Here is a 20,440-nt window from a genome sequence, read left to right on the forward strand (position 1 = left end):
AGGTAAGACAGGCGGGGAGCAGGGTTTTCAGCAGCCAGCCGCCGCAGCAGCAGCAGCCAGCCAGACATAGCGATTCAGCTGGGCAGCGTCAGCGTGGACAAGTGAGTATGACAGGCGGGGGAGGGGAGGGGAGGGGGGCGGCAGCGGGGCGTACCGCCGGGCTGAAAGTGGCTAATCTTTCAGCCCAGCAGCGTACACACACAGCGATGATGGATGACAAGCCATCCATCATCGCTGGATCTGCTGGTAAAACCAGCAGATGAAAGACCTTTCTAGCGATGATGCGGGAGCGCGCATCATCGCTAGTCGGGGGTCGCTGTCCCATAGACACTAATCGATTTTCATCTGAAAATCGGTCAAAACGCCTGTTTTGACCGATTTTCAGGTGAAAATCGTCAAGTGTGTATGGGCCTTAAGAGAAAATCTTGACGCCATCTCTCGTGGAGTGGATCATCAATAGTCTACAGGGCTTTAAAAACTGATTGGTTGCTATAGCCACTTGCCCTCTTCCAAAGGTTTGTTTAATCTCCCCCTAATAAATGAATGCGTCTTTTGGGAATATAGAATTTAAGCGTCACTTCCAAAAGCTCTCTCTGCTATAACCCAGTAGATGTCTATGTTCTGCCAGGTTTGGGAGCGGTAAATAACAGATGTTCTCTGGGCAGGTGACTAGGTATATTGTGATTCACTTCTGAATCGCTTTCTCATAAGGGAGTTACAAGCATTGATGTGCACATCATGACACAGACAGTTTCCAGACACTGTCTGCTGAATGGTAACTCGGTGCATCATCCAACTCCTAATCTCCCCGGGCTAACAAACCTGTGGTTTTTGCTGGGCTAACAAGCCTGTCCCACCTTAGGCAACTCTGCAGATGAGTGTGGTCAGTGAAGTGTCGCGCCTACACCCAAGTCCAAAATAAACCTAGTGTGCAAAATGTAAAATGTCATTAAAAACTTTTTCTTTTCCACTTGGGTCCCGTCAACAACCTCTCCACTAAAATGGTTATTCCAATAAATAGGAGCTAGTTTGGACACTGAAAGAAAAAGCCTGGGTGTGTTTCTGCACAGTAGCCTTTGTGGTCCGGTCGCCCAGCGCACACAGATGTAAACAGATCACTGTCACAGTACGTGGGCCGCGAGCAGGACGTTGCATAATGTGTTCAGAGTCTGGAATAGGCTCCAGCGAAGTGTGGGAGGCATGGACGGAGCCTTCAGTTCTTAGAGGAATCAGCAAAGATTGTGTTACAGCATTTCTGCTGATCCGAGGGATGGAGGCTTTTAGTATTTCCACTGTAATTTAGTTAGTACTATCCTCTGGTTCTCTGCCAGGGAGAGATTCACCAAAAGCAACAGAAGCTACGACTCTATTTATAGCTGTGAATTTAGGATGAGTCATGGAAAGAAACTATAAAGTGTCCAGTAAGTTCTTACTAGGCAGCATTTTGGGGGTCTGTTCCAGCTGAGGTATAGTTTTGGACCCAAGTGGTGGAGACTACGGACAGACAGGGGCGAATTACTATTTAAGGAAGCAGATTAACGCCCTCTTTTGCCTACCTTATCTATCAGATCCTTGGGGTGGGCTGCTTAATGCTCAATTCTCTGGCTAAACAAAGGATAGTGTTGTGACGTTGGTTGAAAAACCATCCAACCCGATCGCTGAACACAACCGGTCAGAGTAATGAATTTCAAACTTCCTCCGTGCCCACTATCCACCAGACTAGTTCCCATTTGAGCAAGTACCAGGAATGATGGTATCTATCCCACCAAGGGGTCTCAGTACTTGGGAATGGGTGTGGACAATGCAACACTGTTGTTATATACAACCCTAAAAATGCAGATGAATTATAATTTTTTGTTTTGTTTATTCTTGCTTTTGAGTCAGGAAAACGAGTCCATACCTCCCAACTGTTACGATTACAGCGGGACAGTCCCGATTTTCGGGTCCTGTCCCGCTGTCCCACCCGCGGCAGGCATTGTCCCGCTGCGGGGGGTGGCAGTTGGGAGACCCCCCCAATCTAATAAAATAGACGCTGTGCGCATGCGCACAGCGTCTATTCTCGTATGAAAATGAGGCTGTGGCTAATTAGCATAATCTGTGCCCTCATTTGCATATGCCCGCCCCCTTTTCGGGCGCTCGCGCGGCTTCGCCGTGCGAGTGTCCCTATTTCCCCAACACAGAAGTTGGGAGGTCATGCGAGTCAAATGTTTCATCCGGATTATTTAAACCAGGCATGTCCAACCTGCAGCCCTCCAGTCCCATCATGCCTTGCCACAGTTTCGCTATTAGGGAATTCTAAAACTATGGAAAGGCATGCTGGGATGTGTCATTTAAAAACAGCTGGAGGGCTGCAGGTTGAACATGCACAATGAAATAATTTAGTACAGCTGTCTACTATTGTAGAAGGACACGTTTAGGCTAACAAGATTGTGTGGAACTAGAAGTCACAGCAAACCCTGGTTACATGTATCAAATATAGGAATACCTGTCATTTAGTTTTACTACTGAAATGAAACACATTCTTCTGACCTCAATGCATTAATGTTCTCCAATTTGCCTCTGACAGACAGTACAGCCGGGTGGTGACAGCCTGTCATCTGATGACAATTATAGATCTATAAATCTACTACTGAGGATGTGTCTTGTCGTTTCATGACAGACTGAGCTGCAGGAAACATTTGCAATGGTTAGAAAGAAAGCAAAGTATTAACCCCTCATTCCTAATTTTCCAAAAACAGATTAGGCATAAACTTTGTCCCTTGCAAACAGGATGATTCCCTCCCCCCCCCCCCCCTGATTTTTAATCATTGGACTGTAAGGATATTCCTGCAGTAAATAGGTTGCGAGGAATCGGACTACTTCCTTTACGAAAAACGGCAAATCCATTCGCAATCACTCTCCATCAAATGAGTGTACAGGTAAGAATCAGACCCAAAGACTGGGGGATCCCAAATTAAACATGGGGTTATAGACACTCTGTGGTCAGCCAGTCCCATCTTTTCTGTTATCGCTAAAACGGTTACACTATTACAGCACAACCTGGTTATATAATTAGGGTTACAAGTAACAGATCTGCGTACAATCTATGGGTGAGGAAGCTCTGCCTGGATAATAGAAAGCGCATGGTGAAAAACATGGGAATCTGTATGAAGCTTGGAGAAGTGGGATCTATCCCCATAATGAACATTATGTGCAAGGTGATAATGCTCCAGCCAATCAGCTTCAATATGTAAATTGATATTAAGGAGCGGATTGGCTGGTGCAGAATCACCTTGCACATAATGTTCATTATGGGAGATAAATACCACTTCTCCATACTTCATACATTTACTCCTCTGAAGGATACAAGTCATGTATGTAATAAGCAATCAAGGAGGAAATCTACGCCTAGCAAATATAAGATACATGAAAATAATAATAATATTAAAAGACTTATAAGTAAGGTTTAAAAAACAAAAGTTTTCATTCATAGAACCCAATTTCGTTAAGGGAAGTGCTGCCCAATATTTGGGAATGATGTAACATTATTGTCCTAAGTTTTAAGTAATTATTTCTTTATTAACAACAATTTGCTCCATCGCCAGATATTCCTTAATGTCCTTATATGTTCATTAGCGGTATTTATAGGATTATTTGACACGGTAGTCTAAGCACATACTTCTCCCCACAATGCTAACAAGGCTCGGGGTTCTTGGGGATCCCCACTTTTTGTTTCCTATGTAGTGCACAAGGCATTATATGTAAGAATTAACAAATAATCTGTACTCCAAAAACATAAAGCACCAAATTGGGGATTTGACTTTAGATTTGTGATGTTCTGATTATGCCATGATATTAAACCCAACCATCAACAAAACGATATTTACTCATAACTCCGAATTTGGGCATTGGATCAGGTTATCACTATTGCCCGGCCTGAATTACAGAAGACATTGGTATTTCTAAAGATGTATTCCTATGTTCTGTACAGAATAACTCCGTTTTAAGTTGACTGAAGACTTCCAGACACAGGGGCATTAATATGACAGAAATCTCATGCAGAGCCAGGCTCTGAGCTGGTTCTTGGCAATGCCTCTGCCAATTCTTGTGGTATGCTTTGATCAGACTTCGAACTGAAAGCACAAATGATGGATGTTCCCTGAATCGGGGCCATCCGTCTGGTGTCAACAGGACTCATTGCGGTTCAAAGCCGTTTTTACATCCTCCAAGCTAAAGAAGGATAATGAGGCACAATAGCTGCATACTTTTCTCAATGGATTGCTACAGGTGGGTCTGCACCACCAAACCCTCAGGTGCCAGAAGAATACCCCTAGTTTGATATGCTTCTCACAGCCTTGTGTGCTTGCCTTTCAAATTTCCCTGTCACCAGCTCACAATGTAAGCTGCCATTTTGAAGCATGAACCAAAATGTTGAGGTACTGAATCTGCACTCTCATTAAGAGTCACCAGTTCTTTGGGGTTGAGGCATGGCTTGTGGCATGTAGCTTCTGGCCAAGGGGAAAATAAATATATAGTTGCGAAGACAGAGATTGGAGATAGGAGAGGATAGGGACCAAGCCGTCAGTTTGACGGGCTTTAACTAGTATAAAATAATCCTGGAGGATGTGATGAGGTGGATTCTCTAATTCAGGCATGTCCAAACTATGGCCTTCCAGCTGTTGTGAAACTACACATCCCATCATGCATTGCCACAATTTTGCTATTAGGGAATGCTAAAACTATGGGAAGGAATGCTGGTATGTGTAGTTTCACAACAGCTGGAGGGCCATAGTTTGGACATGCCTGCTCTAATTATTGGGTATGTAGTTTTACCTTAGTAGGCAGAGATGGAACATGCAGGTCAGGAACCATATGGCATAAACTTATGGCAGACACTTATTCACTCGTCATGGGATAGACTGACAAACACCGGTGAAATAAAGAGGACGTCAGCTGTGGAAGTACTTATCTGTTTAAATATGGCACCTGAGGGTCTAGTCAGAACGATGTAAATGTGGTAACACATCTCTAATCTGACAGACACTGACTCAGATAGTCTCCATTTTAATACCTCTTAAAAATGTTGTCTCCCTTCATGTGGTCACAGGCCTAGGGTTTTTTTTACCTTTTGAAGTAAATTTTCAACTAAAATAGACCTTATTTGTTTTACATTGCTCTTTATTGGCGAAATGCTCCTCCGGCACTTGTAATGTGCCCATAAACCATTGAAACACTGTGAATGAGGTCTTTCTGGACCACAGCCAAAAGTACGCTGAAAGGGAAGATCATGCTAAATAGATCTTCTTGGACCCTCCTGCATTATCTTTACGTCGCCCTAAAAGACATTAATTTTAGCAAATAAAGGGGTAGATGTATGAAGCAGTGATAAGGGAGGAGAAGTGTGCCAGGTGAGAAGTTGCCCATGACAACCAATCAGCACTGAAGTAACATCTATCATTTGTATAATCTAAAATTATACAGAGCAGCTGATTGTTTGCTGGGACACTTCTCCTTCCGCTACCCCACACTCTCCAGAATGGGTCTCCCCTCTTTTTTTCTTTCCATGATGAGTAGTAATGGTGTATACACACAGTGAGATTACGTCTTTGATTTTGACTATATGGGTCAAAATCAAATCGGTATTGCATAGACATCGAATGGTGATCTAACATGTTTTTAAGCTTTTGATCCCGATTCAATGCTAATGCCCGCTCCCGTTTAGCCAAAAGCAAATTGCCAAATAGGCAGTGCCGCTAGCCAAGACTTAAGAATACCTCATAATGGCCTAGAGCTTTGGGGCAATGCAGACAATGTGCATCAATGCAGAACTTGGTTTTCTAGTGAATGGATACACCAGCTCATTGTGTATATGGGTTAAGCCTCAACTCATACTCCCCCCCCCCCCAAAACACTGAACACTGGTAAAAGGGATAGTAACTGCATGATCCAACAGGTGCGTCCACATTTGCCGGACCGGTGGAAGTGAGCGGACACTCAGAAATCTTATACTGTACACATCACAATGATGTATAAACTGTACACATCATGGAGGTGAGAGGTTTGTGGCTAAACCAATATCCGCAGTTACAGTATGCATTAGTAGTGATATCATTGAGGCATAAGGCACAATGTGCTTCAGTGATGTCTTTACTTCCTAGGGGAACTGACAGGAAGAACACAATGGGTTTAAAAAACACACGGTGTAGCAGAAACCTCTGCCAATCACAGATGACTTGAGGCGATGGGCAGTATCTGGGATACTGTGTATTTACAGGGCTTTAAAATATATCTTTTTCATTAGTACGACATGAACATGTTAGCTGTCAATTCTCCAAGCTGCCCCCACATGCCAGTAATCCCCATGGCCTCCTCTCTGCCAGACCATCCAGACACAAGTTATCATTTCTGCAGATTTGGGTTTAATTTCCCTGTTATTCTGATGACACATTTTACCAAAAGTAGCTAAAGTGCACAGTGATGAGTCAGCCATGGAAAGTGGGGGTGGGGGTGGTGGTGGTGCTGGTGGTGGGAAAGAGCTGACAGCTCTGTGGTCTAATCTGTTTTTACATTTTAAGAAAGCTATTACCTAGAAACAGAAATCCCAAGGGGAAAAAAATGACTCTTCTGGAATCTCCCAATAAACCTGCAGCTACTGTACATACAAAAGAGGGGCAGGCATTGTAGGCAACACACAATTGGTTGCAATCATAAAGCAGAATACTGTATGTTGCAAATACGAAAATGACACGCATCACTTACCCTGCGGCCTTTAGGACCCCGTATGCCCTGCGATCCACGTGATCCGAGCAAACCCTGTGATGAAAACACAATGTATAAATATAGGACAGTGGAAACATAGGGGCAAATGTCAAAGCTTGGAGATAAAGCCGAGAGATAGGGGGCCCGATTCAGACCTGATCGCTGGGCTGGGTAGCTAAGCGATCAGGTAAACCCCGCTCTGCCAGAGTGGGTCAATTTGCAATCACTCACTGTCGAATGGATTTCCCCAACGCCAGGCACAGAGTAAGTCTAGACTCAGCGCTGCCATGGACGTGGGGAGATAGAGGCCGCTGCTGACATCAGCGGCCCTCCCTTCCAATGTCCAGGCGCTCCCTACGGATTCCATAGCTCTCCCAGAAAAATGTTGGGTTGCCACCCACAAATGGCCGCTGGCTATCAATCATCTTGCGAATGGCCAGTAATGGCCCATGCGTACCGCGCGCATTTCTGGTCATTCAATAATTGGCAGGGCTGCTAATAAGGAAGACTACTGGCTCTGGGCAAGTATATGGCCCGTTGCCAGGGGCGCTACATTGTTTTAGGTTGAGTGGAGAGGCCAAGAAATAATTAATATATCTTTATCTAACTAGGAAGGGAGGGAGGTAGAGAAAGGACAAAGGGGGAGCGGAGGAAGAAGAGGGGAGGAATATATGAAGTATGAGGTTAGAAGGTTGCAGGGCTGGTCTCAGAATAGGATAGAGCACAGTGTGCCCTCAGGTGAAACTTACCGGTGGTCCAGGAGGGCCTGGGAGCCCGGCAGGTCCGGGATTCCCAGTGTGACCCTGCAATCACAAAGCGGAACACACAATTCTTACATGTCCTTAATAATAATATTACATATAGTTTGTATATACAGAGGCAGAACTAGGTCCCTGATGACCCTCCGCCTCTCTGTCACACTCTGCCTTTCCCTATTACTCTGTCTCTCCCTGCCACACACTGCCTCTCGCTAATACCCACTGTTGTGCCACAACTTGAGTTGAGTCTCCCAGGGCTGCCCAGCACAGGACAAGGCCACCCAGCATTCCTAGTCCCTCCCTGTGATACAATTGCACTAATGTATTAAAAAATCATTGATATTATCGTACATGTCGTTACCAATAATCGGGTGATGTGTACCCAGTTTAAGATCTCTGCATTGTTACCAAAATGGGCTGATTCTACAGAGCCTCCATTACCCCCCTCCCACCAGGTAAACAAAGGTCTGCTCCTGGGCTTCATTAATGATTGCAGTCAACTATGAGTCACTCACTCAGAACAGTGAAGTAGCCCAACACAGGAGAGCAGCCGGGATATTTCACGAGTGACACTCAGCCTACACCATCCTCTTATTTAGTCTATACCATCTATATTTAGCAGGTACAATAAACGTTCCTGCACTGTCATTTATTTATTTTTACAGAAAATCAGCAGTAGGGTAAAATGGATGTTCAGGAGCACAATTCAGGCTGCAACCATGTACAGCAGGGCTGGGCAACACCGGCCCTCCAGATGTTAATGAACTACACATCCCAGGATGCTTTGCATTCGTTTTGCTATGTGGCCATGCTGAAACTGATGCAAGGCATGCTGGGATGTGTCGTTCATTAACATCTGGAGGGCCGGTGTTGCCCAGCCCTGATGTACAGTGTAACATGCTGCACAAGTGAAAGAGAATAGAAAGCAGTAGTCCTATTCCATGCTCCGTGTTCACCAAAACTTTGTGCTCCAAGCAGTGACATCAAAGGAAGGGGTGTGGATCATTTTGTCTACAACAACTAGGTCAACAAGCATTGGGTCAACACGACTAGGTCGACATGGGTCTAGGTCAACATGGAACAAGGTCGACATGGGTCTATGTCGACATGGGTTAGGTCGACACAAGCATTGGGTCGACATGGGCAAGGTCAACATTCAAAAGGTCGAAATGGGGTTTTTCACAGTTTTCTTTACCCGAATGTTGACACTGTCGACATGGACACAGTTTTTAAGTGCACAGCTACACTCGGCACACTATTTTACTCTCCCACCATGCCCTAGTGGATGATAGGGCATGAAATACCGCCTGTCAGCACATGTCGGCTCAAAAAAACTGTGAAAAACCCCATGTCGTCCATGCCATGTTGACCTAATGACCTGTCAACCTAGACCGGTGTCGACCCAATGCTTGTTGACCTACTTGTTGTAGACCAAATGACCGTATCCCGAAGGAAGCAAGGTCTGCAGTTCATGTGGCCGCCTGCAGGCAATATCCCTCAATGCAAACCCTATTGAACCAACATACTGTATGCGCACACTGTAGTAATGCAAACACACACTGTACTAATGTAAACACACACACATTGCACACATGTTGTATGTAGACACTGCACTAATGTAAACACACACTGCACACACACGGTGTATGCAGACACTGCACTAATGTAAACACACTGTACTAATGCAAACACACACACTACGATGATCCATTCCAATCTGGCTTCCGTCCCCTCCACTGAAACTGCTCTCACAAAAGTCTGCAATGATCTTCATGCTGCCAAATCTAAAGGGTACTACTGTCTACTTATTCTTCTTGACCTTTCTGCTGCTTTTGACACTACTGACCACCCCTCTCCTTCTCCAAATCCTTAACTCCCTTGACCTGTGTGATACTGCTCTCTCCTGGCTATCTTCCTACCTCTCTGACCGCTCCTTCTCTGTTTCTTGTCATGACCCCATCTCCCCTGCACATCCACTGACAGTAGTTATCCTCCAAGGCTCTGTTCTTGGTCCGCTCCTTTTTTCTCTATATACAGTACATCATCTCTAGGTGAGTGAGCTAATTCGACTTCCAAATTAACCTCTATGCTGATGATACACTCCTGACCTCTTCTCTGATCTCCTCAATCGTATTTCCAGCTGTCTATCCGCTATCTCTTCTTGGATGTCCCAGCGCTTTCTTTAGCTAAACAAGTCTTAAGGTGCCCATACACTGCTGCGACGTCTCACTAGCAGAAGAATGACCACCAGTAAAGTCAGGTAAGGCTGCGGGCGGCAGATGGGCAGATGGGAGGGGGCTAACTATAGCACCACAGCCCCCCGGCGCCCACACATGCACAGCTCCCCCCCGCGGCCGCGGGGGCTGCGGTGCTATAGTTACGCCTCTGCATGGAGTACCTAATCGCATGTGATCCCTCCCAGGGAGCTGCCGGGACAATCAGGTCAGACTTGTCCTTAGCACAAGTCGGCCTAATGTATGGGGGCCTTAATCAATATAGTCAGGTTGCTTAGAAAACAGCACAACATCTCGCCGTGTGTATGCCCCTTTATGTGCAGCGAAATTGTGGAAACAATGGTACATCTTCAAAAGATGGACAAAACCATGCTGCACTGCTGGTAGGGCAGATGTAATGTGTAGAGAGAGTTAGATTTGGTTGAGGTGTGATCCAACTGAAATCTAAATTGTAAGACTAAAGCAGCCAATATTTACCCTGCATAGAAACAATATACCACACCCAAATCTGACTCTGCTAATCACCACTAACCCATGCATGCACCATGCTGTATTAAAGCGCAAGCATCAGAGGCATAACTATGGGAGGCAATGGAGACCTCTCCTCCCCTAAATGTTAATTCCTCAATATCACTTCTATGGCTGTCTCCCCCTCCTAGCAGGACAACAGACATCACCTTCTTTCTATTCTAAATATAATTTTTCAAGTGTCACTGCTTGTATTAGAACCCATGACCTGCTTCACTAGAAATAGATACCTTACTGATTGAGCTAGTTGCTCCTGCATAGGATACATGTGAATTCTAGCTATATGAAGTTAGTACACTGCATAGTGAGAATCTGCAGACTTACAGTGCAGAAACAAATAGTTTTAGCAGTAAGGTGTTTGCCTGCAATGAGACAGGTAATAAGTTCCAATCCAGAGCATAACTACTGAGCAATGTATTTGTTTAAAATAAATGTGGTGCAAATGTAACATACATATATTTGTATAAGGTGGTGTGTGTGTGTGTGTGTGTGTGTGTGTGTGTGTGTGTGTGTGTGTGTGTGTGTGTAAGGGCACCAGTAGTTATCTTGCCTCTGGGCAACTTTGATGAATTTACGCCACTGGCAAGCATTAAAGTGCAAGCAGATACATACATGGCAGCGATTAACTGTTCCAATTCCAATGGCCACATCCCATTTTGATTGTACTAAATGAAAGTACTCTACAACCCTTGATTCTGTTATTTATGCATCAAAATTGCCATCTACATTAGCTTTACATCGACCTGGTTTAAAATCATTCTTCTAATCTCTTACCGAATATTAACTTTCAAGGATGAAATGAGCTAAACCTTCTATTTGCCCTACTAGGACGTGCACCTCTGACAATGCCGGTCCTGGTGGGACAGTAAGGCTATTCTGTAAAATGAACTCATTCACTGCAGCGATCCAGTGGCCTGCCTCTTGGTTAACATGCCCTGTGGCTCATCCAAGGCTTTTAAAGAAGGACCTTTAAATAGTGCATTTCAGTGGATGCCTTGTGCACGCAGGAAATACCTGGTTCAAACGCACATAAACAGACTGGGCGGGGGGGAAAAGTCAGGGTAATTACGGTAAACAGAAGTCCCACTAATATACAGAGTGCACACATCAGGGCATACTGGTAAATAACCGCACTAGAAAAATACACTCCCCTAAAGAAAACAGAGAAAGCTAAACACACGAGGCAAGATCTATGCAAACACACATACAGAGAGACACTCTCTCCGAGAGCGTCAAGCACATGGCTAACGAAGGGAGAGAATGACAGGCGGGAGCTGAGAGCTCAAAAGACACGTGAGTCCATCAGCAGGCACTTGTGGTTACTATATGCAAACCTTACCGATATTAAACTGGCAAACAAGACAGTATGCAGACAGCTTTAATGTACTCCCATTCACCGTTAGAATTAAGGGGAATTCCTTCTAATCTGTGCTTTACCTTGTACCAGAAAGAGATTACAAAACAACTGATACTGTATATGGCACAAGTACTTTAGCTTCCAATTTTATACATTCTCAGTCAAGATCATACCCTGGCTTCCGTCTGGTGGGGGCCTGGGGTACACTCATTTCTGTGCCTATGAATATCAAAGCTTTGGGTAAATTCCATGACCTATGTAACTGCATACTGTACTGTGCATAAACAAGCTATTTCCAGGCTGTCTTCTACAATGCAGCCTTTCTCCAAACACCCATATGCATGCTAGGGGTGCAAAATCAATCCCTACCATTGATCCCTTGTCTCCTGGGGGTCCTGGAGCCCCGATACTGCCACGATCGCCCTACAAAAGACAAATGAATGAATAACTTTTATATAACCATAAGTTTTCGCACTTCAATATATAAATTAAATATATATACATTTAAAAAAACGTGTTGTATTGGCGATTTTATCCTGTATAGCGCAGGGTGGCATAGCTTAGAAATTGCTCCTAGGTTTGTTAAGAAATCAAGGGGTAAATTTACTAAAGCATCCAAAAATTAAAGAGGTGATGGTGCCCATAACATGCTCATTTCACCTACAAAATGATAGACATAATCTGTTGCTAAGGGTAACACCCCCTCTTTTTTCATTTGAAAAGATTTAGTGAATTTGGTACTTGTTTCCTAGCACAGCGCCAGCGATAAAAATTGTATCCATCGGGACCCCAAAAATTGCGTTGATCGCATCGCATGCAACCAAATCGCATTCGATGCACGTAATTTTTACATTGAAATCAATGTAAAATGGTCCCTGAGACCCGATTTTACATTGGCCCCAATGTTAAATGCCCCCCAGACCCCAATTTTTATTGTTTCCCAACCCTGATGGGTCAAATGCCCCCCATTGTTAACGCCACCCCACGGTGAATGCCAACCCTCCGACCAGTCCTCCTACCTTTTCATACCCCCACTATCCACGTCGGCGTGGAGTTGATATCATATAGTGTGGCGAGTGCAGCGAGCCACCGAGCCTGAAGCGCCAGGGGACTCACTGCGCTTGCCACGCTTTGGGCTCGGTGGCTCGCTGCGCTCACCACACTATATAAAATCGACTCCACGCCGACGTGGATAGTGGGGGTATGAAAAGGCCAGAGGACGCGTACCGCCGCCGCTCGCCACGCTTCGGGTTGGCGTTCATCGTGGGGTGGCGTTAACAATGGGGGGCCATTTCTCATGTAAAATACCCATAAGGGTGGGTATACAATGAAAAATCGGGTCCATTGGCCCATTTAACATTGTTCCCTATGTAAAATCGAGTCCATCGCATCGGTCGCATCGCATGCCTTAACTTAAGGCATGCGATGGACGCGATTTTTTCATTGTCGGGGAAAAGGCTAAAATAAGCTCTAAAATCGCGTCGGTCGCATCCATCGCATACCTTAAGTTAAGGTATGCGATCACCTACGACGGGCGCCATGCTAGGAAACAAGTACCGTAAATTTACTACTTGTGCAAAGGTGTAACTGCAACACCATGTCCACCTTTATGCAAACTTTTTTTTCTTCAAATCAAGTATTATGTATTGAAATGTTTCAATCAAAACATTGAAAAAAATACAAACAAGAAGCCATCAAATACATATATATCAAATGGTCACCTTCATGTAACTTTAGCACGTCTGTGCATTTGAAAATTTGTTTTAAATTGGGCAAGGTGCAAATAGAAACACTCTATTCAGATTGCTAAGAATCCAGACCATTTGTAAAATGACCATAAACAATGGCGCTCTCCATCTAAGGGGGTTATTCAATCTGCCAATTTAGTGTCCGTTTCCGACCAAACCCGGCCTTTCCGAAACTCGACAGTCAGAACATTAAATACAGACTGTCGAGTTACAGTCGGAATGGGTCGAAAACAGCCATGAATCCGACTCTCTGCAACGTCCGACAGTTGGATTTGGGATTGAATACCCCACTATACATCTCAGTTAAACAATCTAGACACAGTTGGCTAAATTTACTAAGATGGGCGTTCTATTGAAGATGGGATGTTGCCCATAGCAACCAATCAGATTCAATGATCTTCTAGAAGGTGCTAAATAAGAGGTAGAATCTGATTGGTTGCTATGGGTATCATTCCATCTTAAACAGAACTCCTATTTAAGTAGATTTACCCCAGTATATTTCAAGCTCGGCAGTAGATGCCCTCACTCTGCCCAACTCTATTTACTAGATTGTAAGCTCCTCCGAGTAGGGCCCTCTTCCCTCCTGTTGTCAAAGCCCTCTTCTCTTCACATTTCACTCACAGCTCTCCTATACTCCAACACTCAGTGACCATCTTCGTCTGCATACTCATCTCCATCATTGGCCTCAAGCCTCTAGTTGTATGTTGATTGGGTCCTCACTACTTACATTTAAGCTGTAATGTGTATTGATCTGTGGCGCTCTTTATATGTACTGTATTTTTGTTATTTATTCAATGTTATGCCAAGCTTTGTCTCCCTGTATTGTTCCTTTGTACGGCGCTGCGAAACACTTGTGGCGCCTTATAAATAAAATTATAATAATAATAACTCCATAGGTCAGTTGGGGCAAATGTGCGCCCATCTACAAACTGGTGGAACTTCTAGCGAGCCGTCGAGGGCTACTTTAAAAGATTTAGCACTGACCCGTGACCATTTGAATAATCTCTGGCCCTTGATTACTACAAGGAATTATAATGATTATGTAGTTAATTTGGATAAAATAATCAGAAGATAATAATCAGTTTGGGGCTACCTGAGCTATTCTCAGACTTTACATCGTTACGCTTACCTTTTCACCCGGAATTCCTGTCTCCCCCACAGGACCAACAAATCCTGGAAGACCCTAAATTAAAAATAAAATTTAATGTTTTGATACCATTTATAATGTATATACACCTGAGAAGAATGTCCTTTTTGCCAATATCCTGTGCAATATACAAAAATAATATAAATGTCACTCATCTCCAATATGTCAGTATTCTGTGCTCCATAATAATCTCCTTATGCCTAATGTAGACACCTATCACCACACACAAAGGGTTTCCCTTACCTGTCCTACCGTGAAAAATTAAAGGCACAAAATAATTCCCAATGTGTGTCTGTTTTCCATATACAGTGGAGGCCATTTTGTGAGTCAAACCAATAATTACACTAGTACTTCACTATCGGGGGTTATTCTGATTTACTTGGAAAGGCACAATCACTCTCTGATGGACAATACCATATGCACTGCAGGTGGGGCTGATGTAACATGTGCAAAGAGAGTTAGATTTGGGTACTTCAAACTGATATCTATATTTCAGGATAAAAATAAAGCAGTCAGTATTTACCCTGCACAGACACAATAAAACACCCAAATCTAACACTCTCTGCACATGTTACATCAGGCCCACCTGCAGTGCATATGGTTTTGTCCATTAGAGAGTGATTGTGCCTTTCCGAGCGAATCAGAATAGCGGCCATTTTGTGGGTTGACCCAAGTCATGCAATGCAATAAGAAGCTACAACTCTATTCCCTCATGAATAATAATCCGCCCATTACATGGCTGCCTTCACTGTTTGTAGACTCCGTTCAGTTTTAAAAGGAATCTGGAGTGGCTACATCGATATCTCTGAGGGAATAATATTGCTAATCCATAATTCTATAAGCATGTATTATACATTATATGTAAGAAAAACTTACATTATATAGCCGGAGATGGAACCCTGAATCAGACAGAGCCGGCTACTGTTCTATAAATGTATAGATTTGTTTTCTATTTTCCAACCACAACATGTATCAGTCTATTGCTCATGCCGATCCAGTTAGAGGTAACTTGGGTATTAATTATATGTCTAAAGTAAGCCGGGGGAGGATATTTTACTGGGGAGGAAAAAAAATTCCTCATAAAGTAGTTTTCCAGAAGTAAAATAAAAAATTGACTTAGCATGAAGATATTTTGAAAGTAAAGATCGGAATATTGCTATTGGCGGCTGGGTTAATGGTTTCTGTCTTGCTGGGTTCTTGCAGCGATGTGTAAATATTGGATGGGATTTGGGAGCATGTAATAATGAATCCAGATTATATAACAGCATGACAAAGGCCTTGTGTTCTGGAGCTATTCTGGCCCGGGACACAGTGGCTCTAAGCCAGTCGTGGACAGGAGCAGTCTATAGTAAAAAACGCTTCCTGTCTCCACCAAAGCAACATAACTGGGAGCCTCCCAAACATGTGAAGAGCAGCAGCTATTTCCAAAAAGTATTATTCATTCATATTATAGATTGTGTCAGTATGAAGAGGGAGAATGTGGCCCAATGGGCCTTGTGTCAGTGGAGAGTGCGGCCCAATGGGCCTTGTTTCAGTGTGGAGAGGGAGAGTGGCCAGTGAGGCCTTGTGTTAGTGTAGAAAGGAAGAGTGCAGCCCAATGTGGCCTAGTGTGGGGATACGTCATTTGGTCTACAGCATGATGGTCGACAAGCATTAGGTCAACATGGGTCAAGGTCGACACATCATTAGGTCGACACAAGCATTAGGTGGACAGTGTCTAGGTCGTCAGTCAAAAGGTCAGTGCAGAGAGGGAAAGTTCATCTCAGTGGGGATATGGTCATTTGGTCTACAGCATGATGGTCGACAAGCATTAGGTCGACATGGGTCAAGGTCAACAGGTCATTAGTTCAACACGAGCACTAGGTCGACAGTGTCTATGTCATCAGTCAAAAGGTCGACATGGGTTTTTTCACCGTTTTTTGAGCCGACATGTGCGAAAGGCGGTATTTCATGCCCTATCATCCACCAGGGTGTGGTCGGAGAATAAAATAGTGTGCCAAGCGCAGCGAGGCACTGTACCCGAAGCATTGCGAGCGAAGCCAGGGGATCCTGTAAACTTGAAACTATGTCCATGTCGACATTCGGGTAAAAAAAAACTACTGTGAAAAACCCCATGTCGACTTTTTGACTGTCAACCTAGACCTTGTCAACCTAATGACGGTCGACTTAAATCCATGTCGACCTAATGCTTGTCAACCAAATGATCCCAACACTCTCAGCTTGGCCTAGTGTCAGTGCGGTGCAATGGGCCTTGTGTCAGTATGTAAAGGGAGAGTGTAGCAGTGTGGCCTAGTGTCAGTGCACAGAGAAAGAGCGTCGCTCAATGTGGCTTTGGAGAGAAAGATTGCGGCCATTTTAAACTTATTTTCCATCAGTAGAAATGTGCAGCACCTGTTCGCCAATCTTCCCGGCTCTTCCTGTGTTTCCTGGCTCACCCTGGAGGAATAGAAATAGACAGGTCACTATAAAGCAGTGTTATAGATTAGTAACTCACATCCTTCTGCACACAAGCCCAAGTGGTAAGAAATAAAAGAAGGACCGGTCATGCCTGAGAGGGAGAACTTCAGATCAGGTGCTCTGCAAAGAACCTGCAGTCTGGTCTATTTGTACATTAACGCAACGCAATTCATCAAGATTTTTCTGATCAGGAAATAGCTCCATCACCTAATACTGCATTAAAAAAAAGTTGCTACTTCCAACATTTGCTGACCAGATACATGGTATTTTAGTACGAAGGATGAGTGACAAACACACAAGGGTTTATTAAACTTAGATGGGAATCCTTTTGAAGATGGACTGTTGCCCATAGCGATAAGAATCCTAGTGCGGGCCTGGCCGACTTGTGTCTCTCCAGCATGCATTGGCAAGTCCCAGCATGCATTGCCACTGTTTTGCTATTAGAAAATCTAAAAGTGTTGCAGGGCATGCTGGGATGTGTAGTTTCACAACAGCTGGAGAGCAGTGTGGAAGTTTACATGGCAGTGGCGTAACTCTAAATTTTGCTCCCCCCTGCCAAAAAGTTTGTGGCACCGCCCCCGGGCTCCTCTCCAGCGTGTTCACCCAGTGTTTGACGTGATGATGTCACACGCATAACGGAGAAGCTGAAGCAGGAGAGAGGAAGAGAAACCAGCACTGCTGATTCCCTTGGCTCCGACGAATCCCAGGTCGCCCCAGCACGGCCATCCTGTTCACAGTAGCCTATAGCTGGTTCTGTGTACAGTCAATTGAATCAGTGGGGGGGGATTTGTCGTCTCTGCCTTGGCCGCACCCGCGCTGCAGCTGACTCGCCTCGGGTGCTCAGCCAGTGGGCAGTGGCAGGCAGCAGCATGTCAGTGCATCCAGCGGGTGCTGGCGCCCACATAGACCACACTGTGGCTTGCTCCCCCAAGCGGCAGTTGGGGCTGCCTTACAGTAGTTACGCCACTGGTACATGGGCAGACTAAATGGGCCAAGCGCTTCTTAAATGCCGTCAAAATGTATATGTTTTTATGTAAACCACTGCCAAATGACTAATTGAATGGGCAGCTGTAGTCTTACTTCACCTGCCTTTGTGGTCTATTAATGAAGCAGTTAAAAGAGTGGAGAAGTAAGCCCAGGGCCGGCGCCACCACTAGGCAAATCTAGGCATTTGCCTAGGGCGCCGGCCACTGGAGGGCGGCATTTTGTGCCGCCCGGGTACCTGTCCTACGGCGCTGTGTATTTAAATCTGGCGGCGGAGGCAGCGGGGGTCCCTGCAGTCCATTAGAAATCACGAGCGCTATCCGCCGGGCTATGCGGAAGCGCTTCTAGTGTGAAAACTCTGATAAGCACGGCGCACGCTGATCTCAGCCAATCAGCGTGCTGCCAGTGTTTTCACACTAGAAGCGCTTCCGCATAGCCCGGCGGATAGCGCTCGTGATTTCTAATGGACTGCAGGGACCCCCGCCGCCAGATTTAAATACACAGCGCTGCAGGACAGGTACCCCCCCCCCGGCACCGGGGCGCCCCCACCCCGACTCGCCTGGGGCGCTCCGGTGCCTTGCATCGGCCCTGAGTAAGCCAGGGTTGCCTACCCTCCCGGAATGGCCGGGAGTCTCCCGAAAATCGGGTCCCCCTCCCGGCCCCCCTGAATGGTGGGCAACCCTCCCGGATTCAGGGGGGACCCCCCGCTTCCCCCCCCCTTGATCGCAGCATTTAAATGCCGCAATCCGTGGGTCTCAGAGGAGGGGGCGGAGCTAAAATGGCAAAATCGCGTCATTTTAGCCCCATCCCCTCCACAGAGATGTGCAAATTCCCCTGTTTAACATCATGGGGGCGGGGGTCAGTGACGTCACGCTCAAGCCCAGCCCCCCCGAGCAGCTGCTGAAACTTTCCTCTCCAGGCTTCTCCCGGAGAGGAGAATATTAAAGTGGGCAACCCTGAAGTAAGCCAGTAGAAAAGCTGCCCATGGGAACCAATCAGCTTTGACAGAATCTTTATCAAGTGCATTCTATAAAATTATATGTAGCAGCTGATTGGTTGCCATGGATTACTTCTCCACTGGCATTGGTCAATTGTTTTAAAACGAACAAATGTAAAAAGCGAAACAAAAAAAATAAATCAGCGTATTTCTGTAAAAATAGAAAATAAAAAATTGGAGCAGAGCACAAGGCTTGGATTCATGGGCAGCATTAGATTGGCCTGTGTAAAACAGAAGCCTGGAGCTGCTTTAATCCGACCCTGGTTTTTATGGTGTTTATATCAGTTTGCTAAAATTTGTCGGTGTGAGCTGAAAGTGATCTTTAGGATTTATATGTCGTACATATGGAAATAGGATGTGTAAAAATCGGAGCCAGTTTGTGGCATTTCTCTACACCCTTGAATAACGCCAGGAGGACTTGCCAGGTCTGCTAAGCTCCCAGACTAACAATGTGCGCCAAACAAAAGAAACTGAATTACACAGTGCCAGCAAAAATGGTTAAAACACAAAGATTTACTAGAAATTTTTCTTACGATGACACATCTATCCTATTAAACATTGGATGCAAAACATACAAGTGTCCTCTTACCTTTGGTCCTTCTGCACCCAGTATACCGGGGAACCCCTTTCTGCCTGGATACCCCTAAAAAAGCAGAGGATGAGAAGAATTTCACTTGGGATTATTAGATATATTGTATAATCTACACATAGGGGGTATTCAATCCAGCATCACAACTAGCTAGCCCGACACCTGTGACGTGGTCCCTTTCTTGGCAAGATTCAATGTCCCGGCTGCTGAGGGCCGGAAAGGGGAAGTGGCCGTGAGAAACAGCAAGGAAATTGTCGAGCTGCGGCCGGGAGTTCGACAATTCCCTGCCGTTCTCAAGGGAACGGGCCCGACTGCTGGTAAAGTCAGGCCCGTTCTGCTTAGATCCCTGTTCAATGGTGTCAGGGAAGACAGCATTGAAAAGGGCCCCGTCGCTATTTCCCTCATTGGGAAATGTAAGCAGCAAGTTTGTGGGCTTGAAACTGTGGCATATCCATTCATTCTAAAACAGTGTCTCATTAATACTTGTCATGAGGTGTCTTACTGATGTCACTGGTCATTAGCTAATGGATGGGCCTGCATTCTCATCAATATTGGTTGAGCCCACAAAATGGCCACCCCCACACGTAGACATTGAGGTAGTTATACACCAGCAACAGTTTTCTGCAAATAGTGCATAATACAGAATTCTAACTGTATAAATGCACTTCTGTAATAAAGTAAGATGTATCAACGACTGCACCAACACCACAAGCCAATCTGACAGTTTAGGTGAGAACAAGATATGGTGTTATGATCATATTGGCTGACCAACTTAATTGTAGTCTCATCTGAATTAGGGGTATGAGAATTGGATAGTGATAAAGTGGAGAAAGAAGTACCCGCCAATCAGCTCCTAAATGTCATCTTATAGGCTGCTGGAAAAATGAGTTAGGAGCTAATTGG

The 20,440-nt window shown here is 45.0% G+C and overlaps 1 protein-coding gene across 1 annotated transcript in view; it reads right to left on the reverse strand.

Moving 5' to 3' along the window:
• COL27A1 (collagen type XXVII alpha 1 chain) overlaps positions 1–20,440 on the reverse strand; it is a 321,471-nt gene that overhangs the window by 147,386 nt on the left and 153,645 nt on the right. The window contains exons 23-28 of the mRNA XM_083158983.1: positions 19,538–19,591; positions 16,902–16,946; positions 14,493–14,546; positions 11,985–12,038; positions 7,488–7,541; positions 6,739–6,792 (exon numbers count right to left, since the gene is read on the reverse strand). Of these exons, the coding sequence (XP_083015109.1) occupies positions 6,739–6,792; positions 7,488–7,541; positions 11,985–12,038; positions 14,493–14,546; positions 16,902–16,946; positions 19,538–19,591 (315 nt within the window). The remainder of the gene's footprint in view (positions 1–6,738; positions 6,793–7,487; positions 7,542–11,984; positions 12,039–14,492; positions 14,547–16,901; positions 16,947–19,537; positions 19,592–20,440) is intronic.

The sequence above is a fragment of the Crinia signifera genome, chromosome 9 (genome assembly GCF_055691185.1).
Source record: "Crinia signifera chromosome 9, ASM5569118v1, whole genome shotgun sequence".
Classification (NCBI taxonomy): domain Eukaryota; kingdom Metazoa; phylum Chordata; class Amphibia; order Anura; family Myobatrachidae; genus Crinia; species Crinia signifera.